Source organism: Numenius arquata, chromosome 3 (genome assembly GCF_964106895.1).
Source record: "Numenius arquata chromosome 3, bNumArq3.hap1.1, whole genome shotgun sequence".
Classification (NCBI taxonomy): domain Eukaryota; kingdom Metazoa; phylum Chordata; class Aves; order Charadriiformes; family Scolopacidae; genus Numenius; species Numenius arquata.
Genome location: NC_133578.1, coordinates 63227536 through 63248421, shown reverse-complemented (window position 1 = coordinate 63248421; position 20886 = coordinate 63227536). Strand labels below are relative to the sequence as shown.

Sequence of the window (20886 nt, the reverse complement as noted above, 5' to 3'; positions counted from 1 at the left end):
AATCAGGGTTGATAGTAGTTTTATAAAAGAATTGAGGAAATCAGAGTCCTAACTATACATCCAACCCCTTAGAAGGGACATAGACATTTTCACTGCTGGGCTTCAGGTTCAAAACTTGACTGTTTTCATCAACTAACACCTCTATGGTCAAACTGGGTGGGTAGTGTTGGAAATAAGAAGATAAGGAATGCTATTCTCAGTCAGATCCAGGATCCGTCTGCCCCAGCACTCTGACAGTAGCAGATGCTGTTTAGGCAGAGCCCAGAACCCTGGCCCCTCTCTGTGGTCCCGTCCCCTTGGGCTCCCCAGCATCCAGAAGTGCTGCATTAGGAAGAGTACTTCCCTGCCTAATTCTTTGAGACTCCATTGAGTATCTGTCTCACTCTGTCATGAAACAAGTGGTTCACAACATGTTTTTTTTACAAACTAGAATATAGTCCCTGGCAGCCTCGGTGGTGCTGAAAGTGCCAAAGCCTGAGTTGGCATGCCTTCAGTTGGGTATCTTCTGCCTTCCACAGAGACTCCAAGCAGTCCTGCTATCATGTAGCTACACAGCAGTAGTAGCTACACATCCTCTGTATTTCGGGTACACCAGTCCCACCTCAGACACGTCAGATGAATTGTGCCCATTGCTCTCCGCTGATTATTAGAGAAGCTCAGGATGGCTGCCAGATGTATTTGGCTACATGGTAGATGACTAAACTTAGCTGCCATCAATTCCCACTCGTTATGCCTAGAGGTAAATTCCTATGCTGAAAAAAGTTGGTCTGAAAGCTGGACAAATTGCCCTCTTCACTCACCTGAGTTTTGGTAACACCATCTTTCTGAATTTATGAAACAGGTATTGCTGATGCCTGTATGAATGCATTCTGTTTGCAAAGTGTTGCACCACATTGGCACTTTTAACAAACACGAAAGTCACTTAAAGCTTTTTTGAAAATATAAAATAAAGTTTTGCTGTTTTGAGTCCCTGAAGGTGTATCTTGCCAAATAGTTCAAACTAATTTTTCTGCCTGTTGTTACTAGCATTTATGGCCTGTGCAATAAAGATTTATAATTACTGGAAAGATTCAAGGGAGGTGGGAGAAAAACTCTTTCCTTTTTATGCCTTTGTAAAGCTGCTTTTCTAAGTTGTGTAAAAAGAACCTGTTTTATTTAAAAGCTTCTCTTTTTTCATTCACATTCTTTAAAAGCCTTTCTGTAATGTAATTTTAAAAATGAATGTAGTTCTGTTCAAATAAAAGTTTACTCTTAATGGCTGTTATGCTTCATATGATAGAGCACCTTCATTTACTTTGTTATACATGGGCAGTCAGCAGTGTTATGAACTGTTTCTTTATTACTAAGCAATATGCAGATCTCTGGCATCTTCCACAAAGGAAAGGGTGGGTTTTTTAAACTCTTTATTTGACATGATCATAAAGCATGGGTACTAGCTCAGTGTTTTATGACATGCTCAAGTATGATTAATAATTTTAACTATGCTGGTTCCCCCTTAAGATCAATATTATAGAATTTTTCCAGTCACTATTTGAATGGATTTTAATTGAAATTGATTCTCTATAAAATAATAAATTGAAGTGTATTAACAATGTTCTTGTGGCCCTTGACGTAAGGAGTGCTGAATTCTAACAAAATTCTGAACAGTTTTCAAAAACTGGTTTTCCTCTATGAAGCCTAAGTATTCATAAAGCACCTGTAGGGGGTTTTAAGTACTAATTCCAAGCAATGACAGCATGAATACAGCAGCCTTGATTTTAACATGAACGGGAATAGAAATGTGGCGAGGAATTACTGCTTTGTAAAGAAATCTACTTTTCTGTTTGCAGTTCAGCTACAGCTGTATTGTGTGATCCTAACATTTAAATATTAAATATATACTGTTATGTATAGTGTTAACTTCAAAGTTTTTGTCTGTAAAAATACCTCCCAGTCACCTGACATTAGAAGTTACCTGTACAGAGAAAGGATACATTGAGAAAATCTGTAGTGAGTAGCTCTGTGAGAACCTCAGTGTTTTTCCAAAGGTGTCACCTGCAAGGACATCGAGTCAGTCTTTTGCCTGTTTTTCTCAGTGTAACAGTGATGGGTTGAGTTTTAGGCAGTAACACTCATGTACACGGCAATACCACACAGTTCTGAAGCTCCTCAACCACACTAAGATTTCATCCGCATCCTAGGGCTTATTCTCAGTTAAGCTTATCCACATCATTGGAAAAGTAGTTGGTTTACATACATTTGGCTTGTACGATGACTTTGACCTGAAGACAACCTGATTAGCAAATAGCCAGACTCAGTAATGTGCATATCCTTTTATATCCAGACAGCCCAATATAAAATGTCAGAACTCTGACTTGGCGTACTCATTCAACCTTACACGAGGGCCAGAGCTCTCATCCTCAGGAACTGCAGGGATAAACAAGTTAGAGACTTTTGCGTGTGAACAAAAAGGCATGTCAAGGTTCACCTTCAAGCTTGAGCGCAGTCTGAAGGTACATACATTGACATGGTCTTAGAGTTTTGAGTCCGCTCCGCTAGAAATAGGACTCAGGTCTTCCCACTCAGTTCATCTGGGACAGCCAGCTGCCATCAGCTGGCATTTGATGATGTGAGATGGAGATGAAGCAACTCCCACACCTGGGCCTTGAAGCAAGTAATTTTCACACATTCTTTCATTCTTTACTGAGACCATCTGGGAGGCTTACTGTCAATAACATCAGCTGGCAGACTCTGAAGTTCTGTTCTTGGTTTTTTGTGTTGAGAGAGCACTGTTTTGTTGGTCTTTCAGGAGCTGGGTTTTGAGAGAAAGACCTGAAGGAAGAAAAGGTCTTGCACAGCAAAAAGAGGAGGTTCTTAATAACAGATGACGCCTTTGTTCAGGGAGCAGTAATGCAAAGCTTCTGTTGTTAAAATGTACTCTCCAAAGTCCTCCAAGCTGTATGGTTTTTGGTTTCTTTCCTCTTCAGCATGTGTCAGAGGTAGAGATGGAGAGGGAATGGTAATCGCATTTCCTTCTTCCTTTCAAGTGCTAGGTCATTCCTGTCTTCTTGAGAAATAAAGAGAAAAGCCTTCTTTCTTGCTCTATTTCTTTTTGTCTTGCTTTCCTTTAAGAACTCCTGAGTAACTGAGGACTGTTGTTAAAGTTGGGCCAAAGGATTAGTATCTCCTGCTCTAGTTCCTTTTGTTGATTTTCCTTTAACCTGAGTGTTTAAAGGGCTGATTAGACTACAGTTGTCTGGTGAGGAATTTTTTTAGCTTGTTCCAGAGAGTGTAGCTACATGAAACACTTATCAGCCTTTCCTTGTGATTTTCTGTCATAAGGTGCCAAGATGGTCTGGCCATATTTAAAGAATCTTGGATGCCAGAAGGAGCAATCAGCATCGTCTTAGACAATGGACCAGCTTTTAAGTGTCAGGCGATTAAGGATCCTGATAGACCTTTGAAAATTCCCTACGCTGATCACTCCTATGGTGTCACAGCAGTTATAATTCTCGGTCCAAACTTTAAAGACTTTGAAGTAAACAAACTATGTTTCAGATGAAAGGGACAGGAAAGAGGAAGGGAGGGACAGTCCTACCTCTAAAGCTCTACTGACAAATCAGTTGTCACCTGTGTAGTTTCTGAATGCGTCTTTCCCTAGGCTGAAGAATTGCTTTCATGTGTCCAGCAGTGCAGCTGCCATCCGTTCTGCTACAGCTGTTGACTGTGACACTAACCACTGATATTGTTGACTTTTGTAGATCTCTACTTAAACCTGGAGCATGGTTTTTTGAGGGTCATAGAAAAGCAGCCAGCCCTTGCAGCCCATCAAGGTAACGAATGTCTTTTTGCTGGGATGTATCTTCATAAAATGAGACATCTATGAGATTTTTTTGTCTTTTTCTAGAAATGTCTCCTTTAGTTGTAGAGGGTTTTTCAGCTATTGTTGTAAAAATAGTGTTTTATTTTCTTCTAATTGGAACAAGCTCTTTCCAAGTGAATTACTATTGTTTACTGATATTTACTTGCTAGAATTGTTTGTTGATAAATTTTCTTTCTTCCTTCTTGAATATCAGCTGCTTTGTGGTAAGCACTAAAATGTGTGACCGTTACTATATCAGCAACTCATGTTTTCCTTTATTATACCATTACTGCTATTCTTGAGATCTCTTTCGTTCCCGCGAGTAAGGGGAAAGTCACTGTCAGAATTTTACTGTACACCTACATGGCTTAGCTGATCACATGATAATTCTGGTATAAGAATATATGTTTTACTCATTTCTTCAGTGTTTTCTCTTGATCCAGATGATCAGAACATAGGGTATTAGGTGAGGAATGTAAATGGATTTTGGGACCAGAAGAGAGGAATCCTTTTATCAAGGATGTCTCCAGGAATCAGGAGCACCTGAAACTAGTTTCTGCTGCTTATAATTAATTTGGCTGGAGTCTTTGGGAAAGTCTTTAGCTGACTTAAAACTTGACCCGTACTAAAAAGAATGTAAATTTATGTCTACCACCAGCTATTGGATGATTTTATCCAAATCATCTCCCTTTAAAAATCTGAGACCTCAACTTTGCTCTTGGTTCTGTGAGGGCAAATGAAGGAGTGATGCTCCATTGATTTCAGCGAAATGTGAAACTAGTTAAAATGAGAACAGGATCAACCCCGTTTTTCCTCTACAGCATGAGACTATAAAGCCCATTCTAATCAATGAAGGGTACCAATGACTTTGTTGACCTTTGGATCAAATCCATAAACCTTTTTAGTAACTTAATTAAAACCACAAATACAGAAACATAAGTGTTCTCTTCTCTAACCCAACATTGGTCTCTCAAAAAATTGAAAAATATGATGCCTTGCCAATGTGATTGTATGAAAAATACAATTTTGATATTTTATTCTCTTTAGAATTTTTTTCTTAACTATCTAAAGCCTGTTTTTCACTTGGTCTCAAAGTCTCTTTTGATGATGTGCACTGTCCATGTTATTTGCAATCCTAATTTCATAATCACTGTTGAAAGTGAAACCCACAAAACTTTCTTTTATCTTACTCTTTTTATTCTTTTTCTTCACTAAAACAGCATAATCAAAGATAAAAACAAGTATACTTCTCTTAGCTTGAGCAGTTTGAGATGTCTTTGTTGTATCTTACATTAGCCAGCTACAAGTTAGGTGTTTGGTTGAACTCATTGCTCACATTCCTCAAATAATGAATGAAGAATGACAGCCACCTCCAGAGTTAATCTGTGCCCTTCTAAAACAGATGCCCATGAGAACTGCAATGCATTTCCCTCCAAAGGTTCCCGCCTCTGTCAGCTGGAGGACTCACAATCTAATTTGGGATAGCTAAAATTAAATAGAGGAAAAGTGGGCAGTAGCTTTTCCCATTTTTTGCTTCTCAGCATGAAGCATATAACAAGTGACATTATCCACTTTTAATTTGCCACCAGTCTTCCACTGCCATAGTGTTAATTTTATTGTCTTTATCCATACCTGTTAGCAAAATCTGGTTATGCTATGCCCTTAAATTGCCTTTTTTTTAGCTACAATTGATAACATCATCTTTCATATTCTGTTACTTTCTATGAACATGTTTTAGCTGAGCTAACTACTGCTCAGTGGTAGTAGAATTAAAAGCAGCAACCAAAAAGGCAAAAATTAATGAGTTACAAGCTCTGGGTTAAGAGGTTTTGGGGTTTTTTTCTTACTGGTAATTGAAATAGTCCTTTAGTCTGAAGCAGACAAGGACTTATATATTGTCTTGGGATAAGGTTATAACTTACCTGTGCTTTGGCAATTTTTCTCAGACATGAGTGCTTTAATAACTGCAGTTAGACAGATCCTAGTCCTCTGAGTTCTTCCTTTCATCTGGATGTAGTTGAGCCTGATACAAATATTAAACCATTATTATTATTTTATGATTGTGGCTTTTATTACCTCTGTGGAGCTGGGTTCAGTCTTACCCAGGAAGGCCAAGACCAGCCTGAGAGTCCCAGATGAAATGCTCGTTGAGAACTGAACTTCTGCTTTATAATTCAGAGAAGTTACTGAAAACTTCTTCCCTTTCATATAATTAATTTGTACAGTCAATGAAGGTGTCTCTTGAAAACCATGAACTGCATAGTTTTAATTAAATAGAAAAAAAAAAAACCTATCCAAAAATTAATTGAAATAATAACACAGAAGAGTGACTGAAAAAACAAGCTTCTTTATATGTCTTCTGTTTGGGCTTTCTACGTCTCCCTTAAATCTCTCTTACATCCTCATGCAGCTCGCTCGTTTTGTTGAACGCTAAAGCCTTTTACCATCTGCCAAAAGGTTTTATTTTGGGGTTTCCTCTTATGTGGGAGGGTGGTTTCCTCCTTCCCTTCGTGCTAGTTTCATAGCTATCTTTAGGACTCAGAGCCTACTGGAGACCTTCCTGTCTCCCTTTTATTACACAGTCTCCTCCTTCCTTGCTGTGAGTTCCTGCTCCCGGGGGCAAAGAAGAAAACAAGAACTGAAGCTGCCTTTTTGAGCTGCCTGGCTGAAGCAGACGGCTTTTGTTTTTAACACGGGAGTTGGGTTCCTGGAGTGCAGGGTTGCGTGTTGTACTCAGCAGAAACATCCCCCGGAGTGGGTGTTTTCAGGAATGGTTCCCACGTGAGGATGCGCCCAACTGCCCAGCCCTTTGGCTGCAGAGGGCAATGGGCTTCTGAAAAAGGGCACTGTAAGCTGGGGCGTTTAATCTAAAAGCAGTTTACTCTTCTCTATTTGTTAGTCTTTTACCTCCGCACATTAATCCAACCTATTCTGTCACTGTTAAGACATCTGTAGCCATAGCCCTTTAGTTTCTTCCTTTTATGGGAACTTTTAGATGTTTATTTTTAATATGAACATATCGATTTCCTATCTTTACCTTTCTTGCGCTGTAGAGAAAAAGAAGTGAAATTGGAGGTGTTATATTTGGAGAGGGATAGAATTGCATATTTTATTTTTTTTCCCCGGGAGCGAAATAAAGTGGATGCCAGTCTGGTTTTTCAGCATAGCTCTCAAGGATGCAGGGAATACAGCTGCAGTGGGATGTGAGTATCCAGGTGCCAAGCCATGAATGCAGCAGGGGGAGGCTGGAAGCCCCTGTCAGGCACCTCCATTTAAATCTCTGCTCTGGAGCCCTTCAGGTACCTGCCATCATCTCTCCTTGAAATAGATGCTTCGTGGGGGAAACAAAGGGCCCTGCCTTTTCCCCTCAGCCTCTGCCTGCTGGGAGGGAGTGCAATGTGTGTCTGGGGGTGTGCGGTCCTGCTGCTGCCTGTCCTGATCTGCTGTACAGCCAAGCCTGTGACCGGACGCGGTCGGCATGCGGAGGGCACAGGCAGTTGCGCTGGGTGTCAGATCACCTCCTGAGAGCTCTGCCAGGATCCATATCAACCACATTATGCCTCTGCTGAGTGCATTTCTGGCTTTCCTTTTTTTATTATTTTTTTCTTCATCACGGGCATTACACCAACCAGTATGTCAGGTAGTAATAGGAATGCAAGTTTATTTTATTTGTGATTAGCTCATCTCTTGGACTCTGAGATGTTCTAATCTCTATCCTTCCGTCATCACCCAGCTCTTTTTGAAGCTCCATACTTCTTTGGTTTATTTACTCTCCCTCTGTAATTGAGAACTTTCTTGTTGATTGCCATGCAAAATTGTCAGTACTTAAAAATAAATGATCCGTCTTCCATCCCTTCAGTGCATCCAGTTTTTATGACTATAGGAATCTAATGAAAGGTTGAAATAGGGATAAGGAGGATGCAGATGTCCCCCCCTAAATATCTGATCTACAGATGAAAAGGGATGCTGGGATTTCTGTTCAGGAAAGTGCCAGTAAAGCTGCCTGTTTCTTAGCACTGCATATTTTAATGACATTCAATTCCAAACTCCAAGTACAGCATTGCAGAGAGAGGTCAGTGGTGCCCATTTCTAACAGCAGAATGGTGCAACATAACACAGCAGCCTGAGGTGGCATTCTCCTGAAAAATAAGAGGGCTGTGTGAAAAAATTTCAAGCAGGAGACACATGTATCTCCTCATTTGTAAAAAGCAAGGCATTGTACTTCTGATTAAACACAGTTTTCCATGTTCTCTCCGTCACATAGATGCACACACATGTACACACTCTAATTGGATAAAAACGTAAACAGCAAATTAAGGATATGATTAAAAATTAAACAGTCACTGCAGAAATCATCAATAGTAAGTGCTTATTAACTTACATATAACATCATGCTGGTGTGATAGCTTCAAATTGGCTGCTGAAACTCATTTGCAGCAAATAAGGCCAGCTTTCCAAAAGGATATTTCTGGGCTTCAGTAATCAGACCCTCAGCTCTGATTGCTTGTTTTGTTCCTCCACAATTTTTGCCAGCCTTTTAAAGTAACTGATAATATGCATGACTTTCTTGAACTAGAGTGGGTGGTATGGTTAATCCCTCACCTCTGGTGCTTAGCAAGAAGGAGACAGTATGGGTCTGATCCAGCTTTGTCCTATCTTACGTCTTATGCATTGTGAGTCTTCTACGATTTGCCCCTCATCTCCATCCCTTTTTTCTGCAGGGCTTTGTCAGAACCCCTGTGCATTCTGTGACCCACCTTGCTGGCTGTTTTATATACGTGCTGCATGATAAGCTGAAGGGCAAAATTGATTTATACATATTCACCTGCCCATCCGAGTGCCACATCCACGTCTGTGATCTGAAGAGCAGCTCCATCTGGCATTGCATGACAGAGGCTGCAGTTTCTGGAAAGGGCTCCATGGTCTCTTTCCATCCCCTCTCGTAACATTCATGCCCTGCTCTCTTGTGTGACCTACACGAGGAGTCCTCGGAGGATGAGATGTTTGGCCATCTTGCTTCAAAGTTAGATTTAGCATGGTTTTGAGCTAGAGCAAGTCATTCTCAGCAGAACGGGTACAGCCTGGATCCAACACTGGCAGCTCAATGTTAGCTTTAAACATTTAGGAGGAAGTTGAAACAAGGTTAGACCTCTCAAAATTGGGGTTAATCTGGCAGAGTCGAGCAAAGCATGCTTTTTTCCAGTGAGCTCTGTCTTCTTGGATGTTTGCTTTTCAGGTAGGTTGGATAATATGGATGTGTGACCAGTATATGGTACAAAGCACCTTTGCGTACTTGTTTCCTGCTTTCCTATGGCAAAAGTGAGTGCTGCTCACTCCAGAAAGCAGCTGAGCTTTGCGCTTGTTATCTGGGTCTCCTGTGTCATTTAGGCTGGGGACCTGCTTCCCTCTTTACTCCTGCCAGTCAAAAGCGAGAAAGGAATGGGTGTTACTTGAGTTACAGATCTGTAGTCAGCCCAATATCAGTGGATTGTATATATCCTGTAAAAAAAAAAAAAAAAAAAACAACTAACTTTAATTCTACCTTCCTGTGAGAAAGTAGCGAGTCCCCTGAATGGCTGCCAAACTCCTTGAATGTGGCTGCAGGTGGCTCAGACGTGGTTTTTGTTAAAACACAGCTGGGAGATGATTTCTGTCATGAACACCTCAGCCCTGTCAGCTCTTTCTGTGCTTGTTTTGCTCCAACTGGTGTGGTCCATATTTCGAGCCATGCAGTGGGTGGCTCTTGGGTAGATGCTGATGTTGTAGTTCAACGTCGGCTGCAGCTGCACTTTGGGGACCTGGACAAGTGAGTGGCAAATACCAGAGCAGCTGTTGTCCGTTCTAGCTTCCTTCACTCACTTAAACCACTGACTTGTGAGGGATATGAAGGCTGCCCTGATTGGAGTATTCACAGTGTGAGTTTCTGGATGCAGCAGGGGAATAGTATGAGAAGGATGATGGAGGACATAATGGCTGTTAACCAGGTCTCAGATGCAGAGCAGGGTGCCTGCAGCTGCTGAGAGTCACTGCTGAAGCCAGGATCCTGGATTAGGTGGACTCAGTGTGGGCTTCACTCTTGCTGTCTCTGCTTTGGTTCATGACTTTGCCAAAGCCTTTCCAGTATAGTTGCATCCCCATCCCAGCCACCAATTCTCAGACTGCGGAGAGAAGGGAGAGGAAGCCAAAAGTGCATGATGCGCCCACGTGGAACACGAAACAAGGTTGGAAACCCACTAGCTTGGTCTGGCAAAGCTGAACTGCTGTCAGCAGCAGAGGGAAACCTCTCCAGAGTGGTCGCAAGTGTACAGAATACCACAGGGAGCAATTTCTTTTCTTCTCGATATCCTGAAGAACAGATGGATCTGACATGTTCATTGCCTTAAGCTGTCTTGTTTTATCAGTACATGAGATCTAGGTGCTTGACAGATGTGCCAAACAGAAAATAAAATTAATCCATACCCAGTTGTGTGGGTTTTAGCATCTCTAGTTCCTATCAGAACTATTCTCCTTATTGTCCAACTTAGGCTGTGTGTAAATGAGAAGGTATTTTCATGTAAAATTAAGGGAAGTCAGAGACAAATGAACTGTTACAAGTGCAAACTGATCTTGTGAGCTTTAAAAGCATTGTATCGAATCTCCAGCGTTTTGGTTCAGAGCCATGTCTGAGATAGGAAAAATGTCAAACTCAATGCAAAGAAGCCAGGTTGAACCACACTGGCAGTAGTGAAGCAAGATTTTCTACATGTTACAGCTTGAATAGCTTGAAATTTTAAAACCTATGTTACAATTGCAAAAACATGAAATAAAAGCTTTTTGAAGCCAGCAACATGTTTGCTCAAAAGTTATTGCAACACAGTTCTGAATAGCAAAAGCTGATTTTATTTGCATCTACTCTGTTTCTGTTTCTTCACCCCAGCACACACTTGGATTCGCTGGGGATGAGGCAGCAAGTGCTTCTGCATCTTTTTCCACAGCAAGGTCTCTGTCATGGTTTTTTTTCCCTTCCTCTTAAAAAAAAAAAACCAACCAAAAATTGTGTTAACATACTGCCATATTTCCAACAGTTGCAAACTGTACAGTGCAAAGTGGGTATGGAATATTAATTGTGATTTTAAATTAAAACTGTGCTACATATTTACTTTGTTAAAGAAAAGTGCATTGGATTTATTTGAACTTCAAACAGCAGAGTGAAGTTAGATCTTACAGGTTCCTTGTAATTATTTAAATTCATATTTTTCAATGTATAGCAGTGAGTATTTGCTGCTGAAATGCAAAGGAAGTCAAACAACAGAATTGGTGAAAGTCACTGGTTAAACACCTGTTGTTGAAGTGCTAAACTTTTTTTACTTCTGCAGGTGCAGAGATAATATCTTTTTCATGTTTGTTCAGCTATTTCCATTCAGTGACTAGTTCATTCAAAAGTAAGAAACCGCTTGGGAGAGAGAAAAGCTGAAAAGCTTGTTTTCCTCTTTTAATCTATAAACAAAATCTGTGCAGTAGAGGATAAGATCTACCAGTTCTGCAATCTTGAGAAATATGGCAACTAGAACTGACATTCAGTTCACCGAGGCAATGCTTCCTTGCTTAATGAGACTGATTACTTAAAAAGTATAATGATAAGCTTATTTTTGCCTTGATTATGTAGTTTATTTGGAAAATACGGTTCTTCAACATTGTTACTGCATTTAGCTTTTTACACTAAGATCTATTTTATAACTTAACATTAATCCCGAATAAAAAATCCACTACCTAGCATAGTCTAGCATTACTCATACCCAAATATAATGAGAACATAAGGAATGAAAATGAATCAAGAGTTGTGTATAAAAGTGCTAATCATGTAAATAAATACATGGTTGTGTTCACTGAAAAAGAAATGGCATATTTATTGATACATGCTATATTTATATTTATGTCAACAAGCTGACAAGTTCAGTATTACATCTGGAGTCTGCTGCCCACAAGTTTAGGGGAAATAGTTTCTGTAGTTTTTGAATAGTTAAGAGAAGTATTGATAGGAAAGGTCCAAGGGGTAAGGAGTATTTTAACTGTCAAGAGCTATTAACAGAAAACAGTTGCATGGAGGATGCAGAGGAGCAGGTAGTCTTTTCTGGATTAGAGGTCCAGGCACACAAAGGACAAGGAGGTAGCTGGGAGAAGCCAACATGGATTTACTAAGGGCAAACCCCCCCGATTGCCTTCTGTGATGACAGAATGGCTATGGGGATAAGGAGGGAACTGCACGTTGTGTACCTTGACTTTACAAATGCCTTTGACATGATCTCCCATGGTGTCCTTGTAGCCAAATTGCTGATTTGTGGAATGGATACAGAGACAACAAATGGATGGAGAGCCTAGTAACATCCCTAAGGGATTGATACAGGGGACAGCACTGTCCAAATACCTTTTTTTAGTGATCATGATGATGAGACAGAGTGCACCCTCAGCAAGTTTGCGGGATGATGGCAAATTGGGGGCAGCGCTTGATGTGCTGGAGGGCAGTACTATCACTCAAAGGGATCTGGACAGGCTGGAGAAGTGGGCTGACAGAGACCCTGGGAAGTTCAACAAACACACACACAGCATCCTGCATCTGTGATGGAACAGCCTCCTGTACCAGTATGGGGGTGACTGAAAAATACAGACTGACTGAAAAATACCTTGGGGTCTTCATAAAGAACAGCTTGAATACAAACAAGCAGTGTGCCTTTGCAGTGAAGGAGGACAACAACAGGCTGGGCCATACAAGCAGCAGCGTAGCCAGCAGGTCAAGGGAACTGATCGTTCCCTTCCCTTCGGCAATGGTGAGATGACACCTTGAGCAGTCTGTGCAGTTTTGTGCTCAGTACAAGAAAGACATTGACAGACTGGAGCGAGTCAATGGACAGGCCACCAAGGCGGTCAGGGGCTGGAGTACCCATTTTTGGGTCACTGTAGGGAAATGGGAACCATTAGAGGTGGTGTATGTGATATGCATTGGGCATCTACTGTGGTGGAAGTTGAATTTCACTCTGGGAGATCCTGATCTCTCTGGAGTGACAAGCTAAATAGCTCCCTACCTTTGGTCAAGTGGATCTTGTCTAGGCTGTCTAATAAAAGTTAAAATCTAAAGAGGGTTACTTGTGTTTCTGAGGGCAAAGAAAATTAGTGAAAGAATTTATACTTTATTCTGAGTCATCAGAAGGAATTGGTTGAGAACTTGAAGGGAGAAGGCAATGCGAGTAAAAATGATCACATAAGAGTCTCTGATCTGAAGGAGGGGAAGGAATGAGTAAGAGCAGCTGAATAATGTCAAAAGACTTTGAAAGAGATGGTTTCTTTGAACTTTGGAATGGATAGGTAAGGGCTGGGAAAGGAGGGAAAATGAGGTTCAAAGGAACTGACGGTTTTTTGAAAGACAAGATACTATAGTCATGGCAGTGGGTTGTCCCATTGAAGGAGAAAACAAAAAATATCACAGCTGCTTCAGGACTGCTGCAATTATTTGCAAATCAGGAGTACTATAACTAATGGGAACAGGAGAATGCATTGCTAAGGGAAAAATTTAAAAAGTAGCACAAACACCTAGTTGCAACTACAAGGGGTGTTAAAATCCAGGTTTCTTAAGATTTTATAAATAAGGGAAAGATAAAGGAAATTAGAGTTCTGTTACTTTTTGGACAAGGAGGGGAAAGCTGGTCGCAAAGAGAAGGATGAACACCAGCCTGTCTTGGATTCAGTTTTCCCAAACAGGTTAATTGTGACGATGTGCTTGTAACAGTTAACTTAAATAGAGGGAAAACACAAGCTGGAATGGGGGACAGAGGGAAAACATACGGAGGGAAGTTGGATGCGGTGAAGTCATCAGGGTCTCTTGAAATTGACCCCTGAGTACCTGTGAGTCAGATGAGACCATCCCTGAACTTTAGCTTTTATTCTTAAAAACTTTTGAAGGACGAGGAAGGGCAGACTTAAACACTAAAATGAGAAAGCCTGTCAGCTTAACTTTGATTCATGGTAAAATGCTGCAGAAAATTATTAATCAATTTGTAAACACCTAGAAGATAATAAGCTGACAGAAAAACAGCCAGTGTGGATTTGTTAAGAAAAAATGTGTCAAACCTCTCTAATTTCCTTTTTGAATGGAATAAGAGGTATAGCAGATGGAAGTAGTAGGTATGTCTTTAGTAAGGCTTTTGGCAGTGTTGCGGAAAGCCACGTAGTCTTCTTACAAAGGAAAAATCATCTAGGTAAAATCACTGCGAGGTAGGTGAAGGGGTGGTTTAAGTACTGCGTTCAAGGAATAGTTATTGTTTGCTTGGCAGACTGAAGTGCAGAGCTGTTAGATTCTGCCCCAGGTCGTGTGCTGCTCATGGCTTTCATTACTGTCTCGGGCAATGGACTGGAGAGTGCAGCATGCGAGGGTCCATCCGCTCCCATAGGCATTGGGTGTTGTGGAGGACAAGTTTAGAGTCCAAAGTGATCTTCATAAAATGCAGAAATGGTTGAAATGAGCAAGATGGGAATTCAGCAAATATAAGTAAGAAGGCCTGCAGAGAGGAAGGGAAAACAAGTGTATGAATGGAGACGAGGGATATCTGAGTAAGCAACAGTACTGTGAGAGAACATGTGGTGTTGGGATATCACATGCTGAACATGAGTAGCACTGTGATACGGCTGGGGGAGAAAATGGGGAAGAGACCAGACTTCAGTGTAAGTGGGAGTCTTGCATGTAAACCACAGGATATCTTTAATACTTTTCTTTTGGCTCTCTGTCACTCTGCTGGGATAGTGTCCAGAGCAGGCTTCACACCATGAAACACTATAGACAAACTGGAGAAAGCCAGGAGGAGATCTGTAGGAGTGAGCAGAGATTTAGAAAAGACCGGTGAGGAAATATTGAAAGAGTTGGGTGCAGAATGCAAGGATAAGGTTGGAAAGAGACACAGTCTTTCAGATACATTAAAGGATTTGTGATATAAGATTATAGTGGTGTTTACCATGCCCTCTCTACCTACCGAAAGGTAAGATGGAAGGTAATTAGTTCAGTTTGCACTTAAGGAAGTTTAGTTTGGATATTAGAAACTTAGTGTAAGCATATTAGAGTGGAGTATTTGGGGAATGGAGTAGGGTTGTGAGTACTAGGTAAGAGTCACCTGTGAGGATATTTGTCTTTGCCTGTCTTTGCCTCAAGTGGAGGGGTAGATTAGGTGATCTTTTTGATGTCCACTTCAATTCTATCTATGGTTCTGTCCACCAAAGGAAAGCACAGATTAAAAATGCAAAACAGGATTAAAACTGATTTAAACCAACGGTTCCTATTTGTTAATTTGAACTGTGATTATATTCAGCATTTTAAATAACCCTGGTTTAAATTAATCCCTTACGTTGCAGTGTTAGCATCTTCTATTTATGGAGGTCTTTTACAATGCCTTTTTATTTATTAAAAAAAAAGGGTTGTTGGTGTGATAATCTCTGAGTATGAATTACACAAGTAATGATGAAGAGACTAAGATGTTCTTAAAACTGTTCTCAGGCATTTGCTTTAACGCTTTAGTTTTTCAGTAAATTGGCTGAATCTGTACTGTGAAAACTAGACATCTCGTGAGACCCTATTGTCCTAATAAATACCAATTTCTTAAATAGGTAACACTTGCATAAAGAAATTTCTCCTTTCTAAAAATGAACTACTCTCCAAACACACAGCTCATCCAGACAGCAGCCTTGTATATCTTTCTTTATCCGGTGCTGTACTGATGACATTATTCACTGAGGAGACCAGAGTGGGACCCTGCGAGTTATTTTTCATGTTTGATTTTCTTCTCTATGAATTTAATATAAAGATGGTTATGTTAAGCTAATTATACCTTGGCTTTTATTTTCTGCTGCTGAGTGAAATCATGTAGAAGGATTTATTTTTTTCCTTTTCTCTGAAGAATGGAACATTTGACCACAATTACCATTTTTTACATTAGATAGAGCACCTTGCTGTCTATTACCACAAGTGATTTATTAGTACATAGGGCACACTGTTTGACAAACAGTGTCTGACTAGCCAATGGGACATAGTAATCACACAACACAATGCCTGCAGAATCAAATTATGTTTGACTTTCAATATAAACCCAAACTGCAAAATAAGACTTAAAACAAACAACAAAAAAATCTTAAAAAAAAGGAAAGCCCAAAAGAAAACAGAAAACAGGTAATTGCTGGGATAAATTTTCTTCTTACAGGAAATCTGTGCTGAGAAAAGTGTCCAAGGCAAGAGAAGAGCTGCTTTCTGTCCTTTCGCATTCTGCTGTCCCCAGCTGCCCTGCTTCCTCTGTCTGCCTCTGCACATATGTGCCACCCACCTAAGGAAACAAATAGAAACGACTGGTCCCAGTGTGGCACTTCACTCCTTCAAGTTGATTCTGACCAGGAAGATTTCTTGTGTATAATAGCAGGTTCTACAGACACTCAAGGCTTGTGCTTTTGTCAGCGTGGAGGGCACATGCTCACTCGCTGGCCCAGAAGCATTATCATCCACTGAGCTCCGTTTAGCCAGGTGCTGAGCACCTTTCATCTGAGAAAAAAGAATTCTTAACAGCCACTGCTAAAGATGTTCCTGACTGGCATAACGTATTAACAGCAGGGATGAAAGAGTTAATTCATTTTCCATCCATAATTTTCTTCTTTGTAGAACCAATTTGACACAGTCTAGCAGGGTGCTGTTATTGAAAAATTGAAGCACCAGGTGTGATTAAATAAGATCACACGTTTCATTCCCTCTTTAATTTCACATCACCCTCCAGCAGCTGTATCCCTTTCCTTTCCCATAGTTGGAGAACGCATTGCTTTTACAGCAGGCAGCTTGCCGCATTGGTAGCATGCACCATTGGGCTGTTGTGAATCAAATCTGTTTGTGCACACAAATTATTTATTGTTTGATGGACCAAACATTAATCTGTTTATTTCTCAAGAGTAGAAAATGCAGACTGCATTTGGGTAATAGAGGCAAACCTAGCCTGGTTCCACAGTATTTCCAGAGGTTCATGCATGTAACAGAACAGGTTTCATTCCGCTGCAAAGATAATAAAAAGGTAAAGTGTAGAAACAGCAGTGGACTTGGGATCCTTTCTCTGTTCTTACCAAGCATAGCTTTATAGCATCTGATGAAGTCACCTGCTTTCCTGAGATTTCATGGCCTGCCACCGACACAAGGAGACCAAACCACTGTCCTCCTGGCCACTGTGGAGCAGCAATACTGGCACTGTGCACTGGCTGTACCCTCGTCCCTTTGCTGTTGGGTCAGAAAAGTGGCACTGGGGCCACAATTTGCAGTAAGAACATAATGCCAGAAAAAGAAAATGATCAGGTTTTTAACTTTTTATTGTTTTAGAATAATGTTCCTATGAAAACCTGAATTGGATTCTTAGGATATTGGTGGTAGTTATTCCAGGCAATTCCACTTCCAAACTCTGGCTGGCCACACTGCTCAGTCAAAAGTAACTCAAAACTAAGAGATTTATCTTTTTTTTTTTCTTTTTTTTTTTTTTTTCATTCCTTGGAGGAAGAGGGGTTTATTTGCCATACTCTGACACTGTTACCTGCAGTAAAAAAATTGTGCAGATGTGACAGTGCCTTGGCCTGAGGTGTTCCTGTGCAGCTCTGCCATAATTAACCCAAAGAACAGAAGTCTGTGCTCTGCTGTGCATCAGTATATGATCTGATCAATTATCATCCTGCGGTGCCAACACCAATGGGTTTGGGTGTTTCTGAAGAGCCCTACTGCTGTAACTTTGGCTTTGTTTTCTCCTCCTGCACCTCTGGTGCTGCACTCCACCAATTTCCTGCTGCACTCACCTGTGATACCACAAATGTATACAGCTCTGTTGTTTCCTGATACAATATGGTAATGCTTCTCAGCAATTTTGAGCAGCATTTGCGTCTTGCCTATTTATAAACGCCGGTATGCAGCAGTCCTGCCTCCAGCACCCCGAGCCCCCTGTGGAAACAGCCAGTTTTGCTCACCAAGGACTTGTCAAAAATGCATCCATCAAAATTAAACTAAACAAGTAAAATTGCACCTGAATACCATAGCTCTTTCATTCCTAAGTGAACAGGGGTTTGTTTGCTGTAGCGTTATTCCCTCATAAAACAAAAAAAATGCCAGGGGAGGGTGACAGAAGAAGTTTGGAGGATCTAGGGATGCATCTGGGTCTGCGTTTGGGTATAAATAATGCCTGTGAACACCTGTACCTTCTTAAATTTGATCTTGGAAGCAGCATTGGGACCAGCTCATTTGATGTCTTCTTTTTTAAATCGAGCTCTGCAGATAAAACTGGCTGCCTGTAGTGCAAGGCTGTCCTTAAAAGTGAGCTGACATTTATGCAAACACAACTTAGTTCATGCAGGAAAAAATATTCTTTGATCTGTGAGAGGATAAAAAATAAAACTCCATAAAACCCCAAAGGAAAAACCATTTTTCTTTTCTTTATGTTAGTAGACCAGTTTTCGTGGAGATGGAGGAACCTGCTCTGACCTTTCTTTCCCTGTGTGATACAGACTGAGCGTGACTGGTTCATCATAGCTGAGACCAGTATCAAATCAATGGTTGGAACTAATTATGCCAGTTTCAACGCAATTATTGCCATATGCAATGGGCTGTGTTTTCTGCAAATACTTCTATAGTGACTCTGAGATGTCTAAGGTTTAGTGCTGTTAACACAAACAGGTTTATTAACAGGATTATTTTGTAACTGCATATCCACATATACACAAAGGAAGTGTTTCAAAAAGGGAAATTATATTTAAGTAATTGTTTCTCATTGTGCTGAGGATTTTTTAAAATTATCTTTTGAACTTGCAATGAAGGGCTTAGGAAATCTTGCACGTTGTGAAAGTTATCCAGTAACGTCAACCTAACGTATTAAAAAATCCAGTGTTGACCCTCTTCAGAAATAATGAGATTTGAAAGGAATCCACATTTTGCTCTGGATGTTTTGGGAATTTGAGTCTTTTGGCTATTCTTGGTTTCAGGCTGAAGCATTAAACCTTCTTAAAAAACCGAAGTAGACATTTTCATGCTGTTCCCTGGTTTGTGGAGCTGTTGCTTTAAGGGAAATGCTAGTTTAATATTGGGAAAGTTGGCAGTAGCTCTTACTCCTCCTGCCAATGCAAAGCAGGGTTTTAGTTTCCCAACTGCTTTCCCTGTACCCCTTCTTTTCTTTAGGTGGATGAACTTCTCTTTCTTGCTCAAAACCCAAATTCCTTTGCCATTGGTGCTACTTTTCCAGCAAGGTCCTTTAATGCTGCTCTTTTCCTTTCCACATGCAAGGCAGCCTTTGCTCACACCTGCTGTGTGATAGGATCCTTCTCCCTGTGGAGAGCACAACATCTGTTTTGTTTCCTCAGCGGAGAAAGAGAGAGACATTCTCAAGAAATTCTCCTCCTTTCCTGCTTGCTAACAACAAAAGAGATTTTTAAAGCATTTGGTGTTTCTGGAGAGAGGAAAAAACAGTGGAGCCCTGGACAGGAAAAAAACAGCCATGGAAAAATAAATTGAACATAATTTGAGCTATAATTAAAGGTCTTAAAAAGAAGCCAAACTGCCAAGTTGGAAAGAAAAATGTGCATCGAAATAAAGTACCTTTATGGAAGGATGTGCTTGGGGTTACAGTGTAGGACTGCCATTCAGGGCATCTTGGCTCTATTTCTGCTCTGGGCTTCCCTGGGTGATACCAGACCAGAAACGTTAACCCTTATTTGCCTTGATGGTCCATATGTAAAATTTGGTGGTATTGTGAGTCTTGGGATTTCATAGTGCTTACAAGCACGAGGAGATGATAGAAGTTATTTAAACGGAAGCTTCTGTCAGATTGTGAAGGCAGCATTTTGTTTATTATATTGAAGAGTTCATATCCTTTAAAATATCAGAAACATTGTGAAACTGTGTATAACTCTATCCCTGGGTTTGTTGTTAGCATAGTGTAACCTGCAGCTTCAGAATGAGTTAAAAGGTAAAGTGAAAAAAGAGCGCTTCATAGAGAGCTTCACAGAGGAGGACCTTGTGCTCTGCATGCTGACACCGTCCCTGCACCTTGCACGTGACTTTGAAAGCAGCAGATTTTCTTATGTACAATCTGCTTGCTAGTTAGAAGCCAAACTGAAACCAAAGGCTCAGAGTTGAGCTGTCTGTGATCTGGGTGGGGGGAAGATTCACACCTGTGAGGTTGCTTCTGCTCTGACTTCCAGTAGGAAGCTCACAGGCTGCGGGGTGGGAGAGCAGGGCACTCCTGCTGCTGCCTGGGAAATCCACATGTGCAGATTTAAGCTACTAAATAAACGTTGCAACCTCCCGACGCTCCCATTTAGGATGTGGTTAGAGCTGGTGTCTTACAGATGTCTAGTTCCATCATTCATAAATTCTTAAACCCATATGAATAAATTCAAAGATTTTTATCTTTTAAAGGTGACCCACAACTCTTTAAACTCTCTTTTATGTTTACAGTTGAATACCTCAGCCACTCTGACAACATTACTGATTTGCACTCAGCAAATCTGGATTTTGAGAGACAAATAAAAAGTCTATAATGTGCTGTAACTTCCTTCTGCAGTACAAATCAACATAAATCAAAGTTATTCTCTCCTGTTCTCGCTACTGGTATCAAAACTGTGTCCAAATCAGCATGGAAATGTGCTAAGAGGTACAGTAAGATGTGGATTTTGGTGCATCTTGGTTTAATCTTTTTATAGCTATATTAGCAAAAATGCACATTCCTTGGTGGTTACTGTGTGTTTGAAGGGCCAGTACAAATTACATTTTCAGATGTGTCGGAGGAGGAGATGGTTGTTTAATAATATTTCAGGACTCTTAATTCACCAAGCATATTCTTCGTATGTGTTTCTGCAGATCAGTTTGAATGATCTTCTGTATTTAAAAATTTACCTAACAGTTTCACAACCTGATAGCAATCTCGCAACATGGTATTTATCCTAATCTGATGACTTTGGAACACATGCTGTGGTTGAAAATAGAATAGTCAGGCTTTTGGGTCCATTGGCTGTAACATTTCCATGGT

The 20886-nt window shown here is 40.6% G+C and overlaps 1 protein-coding gene across 1 annotated transcript in view; it reads left to right on the top strand.

The window, feature by feature from the left end:
- Positions 1-20886, top strand: part of SAMD12 (sterile alpha motif domain containing 12) — a 176865-nt gene that overhangs the window by 87478 nt on the left and 68501 nt on the right. Inside the window, 2 exon segments of the mRNA XM_074145976.1 lie at positions 3741-3812; positions 9839-9844. Of these exon segments, the coding sequence (XP_074002077.1) occupies positions 3741-3812; positions 9839-9844 (78 nt within the window).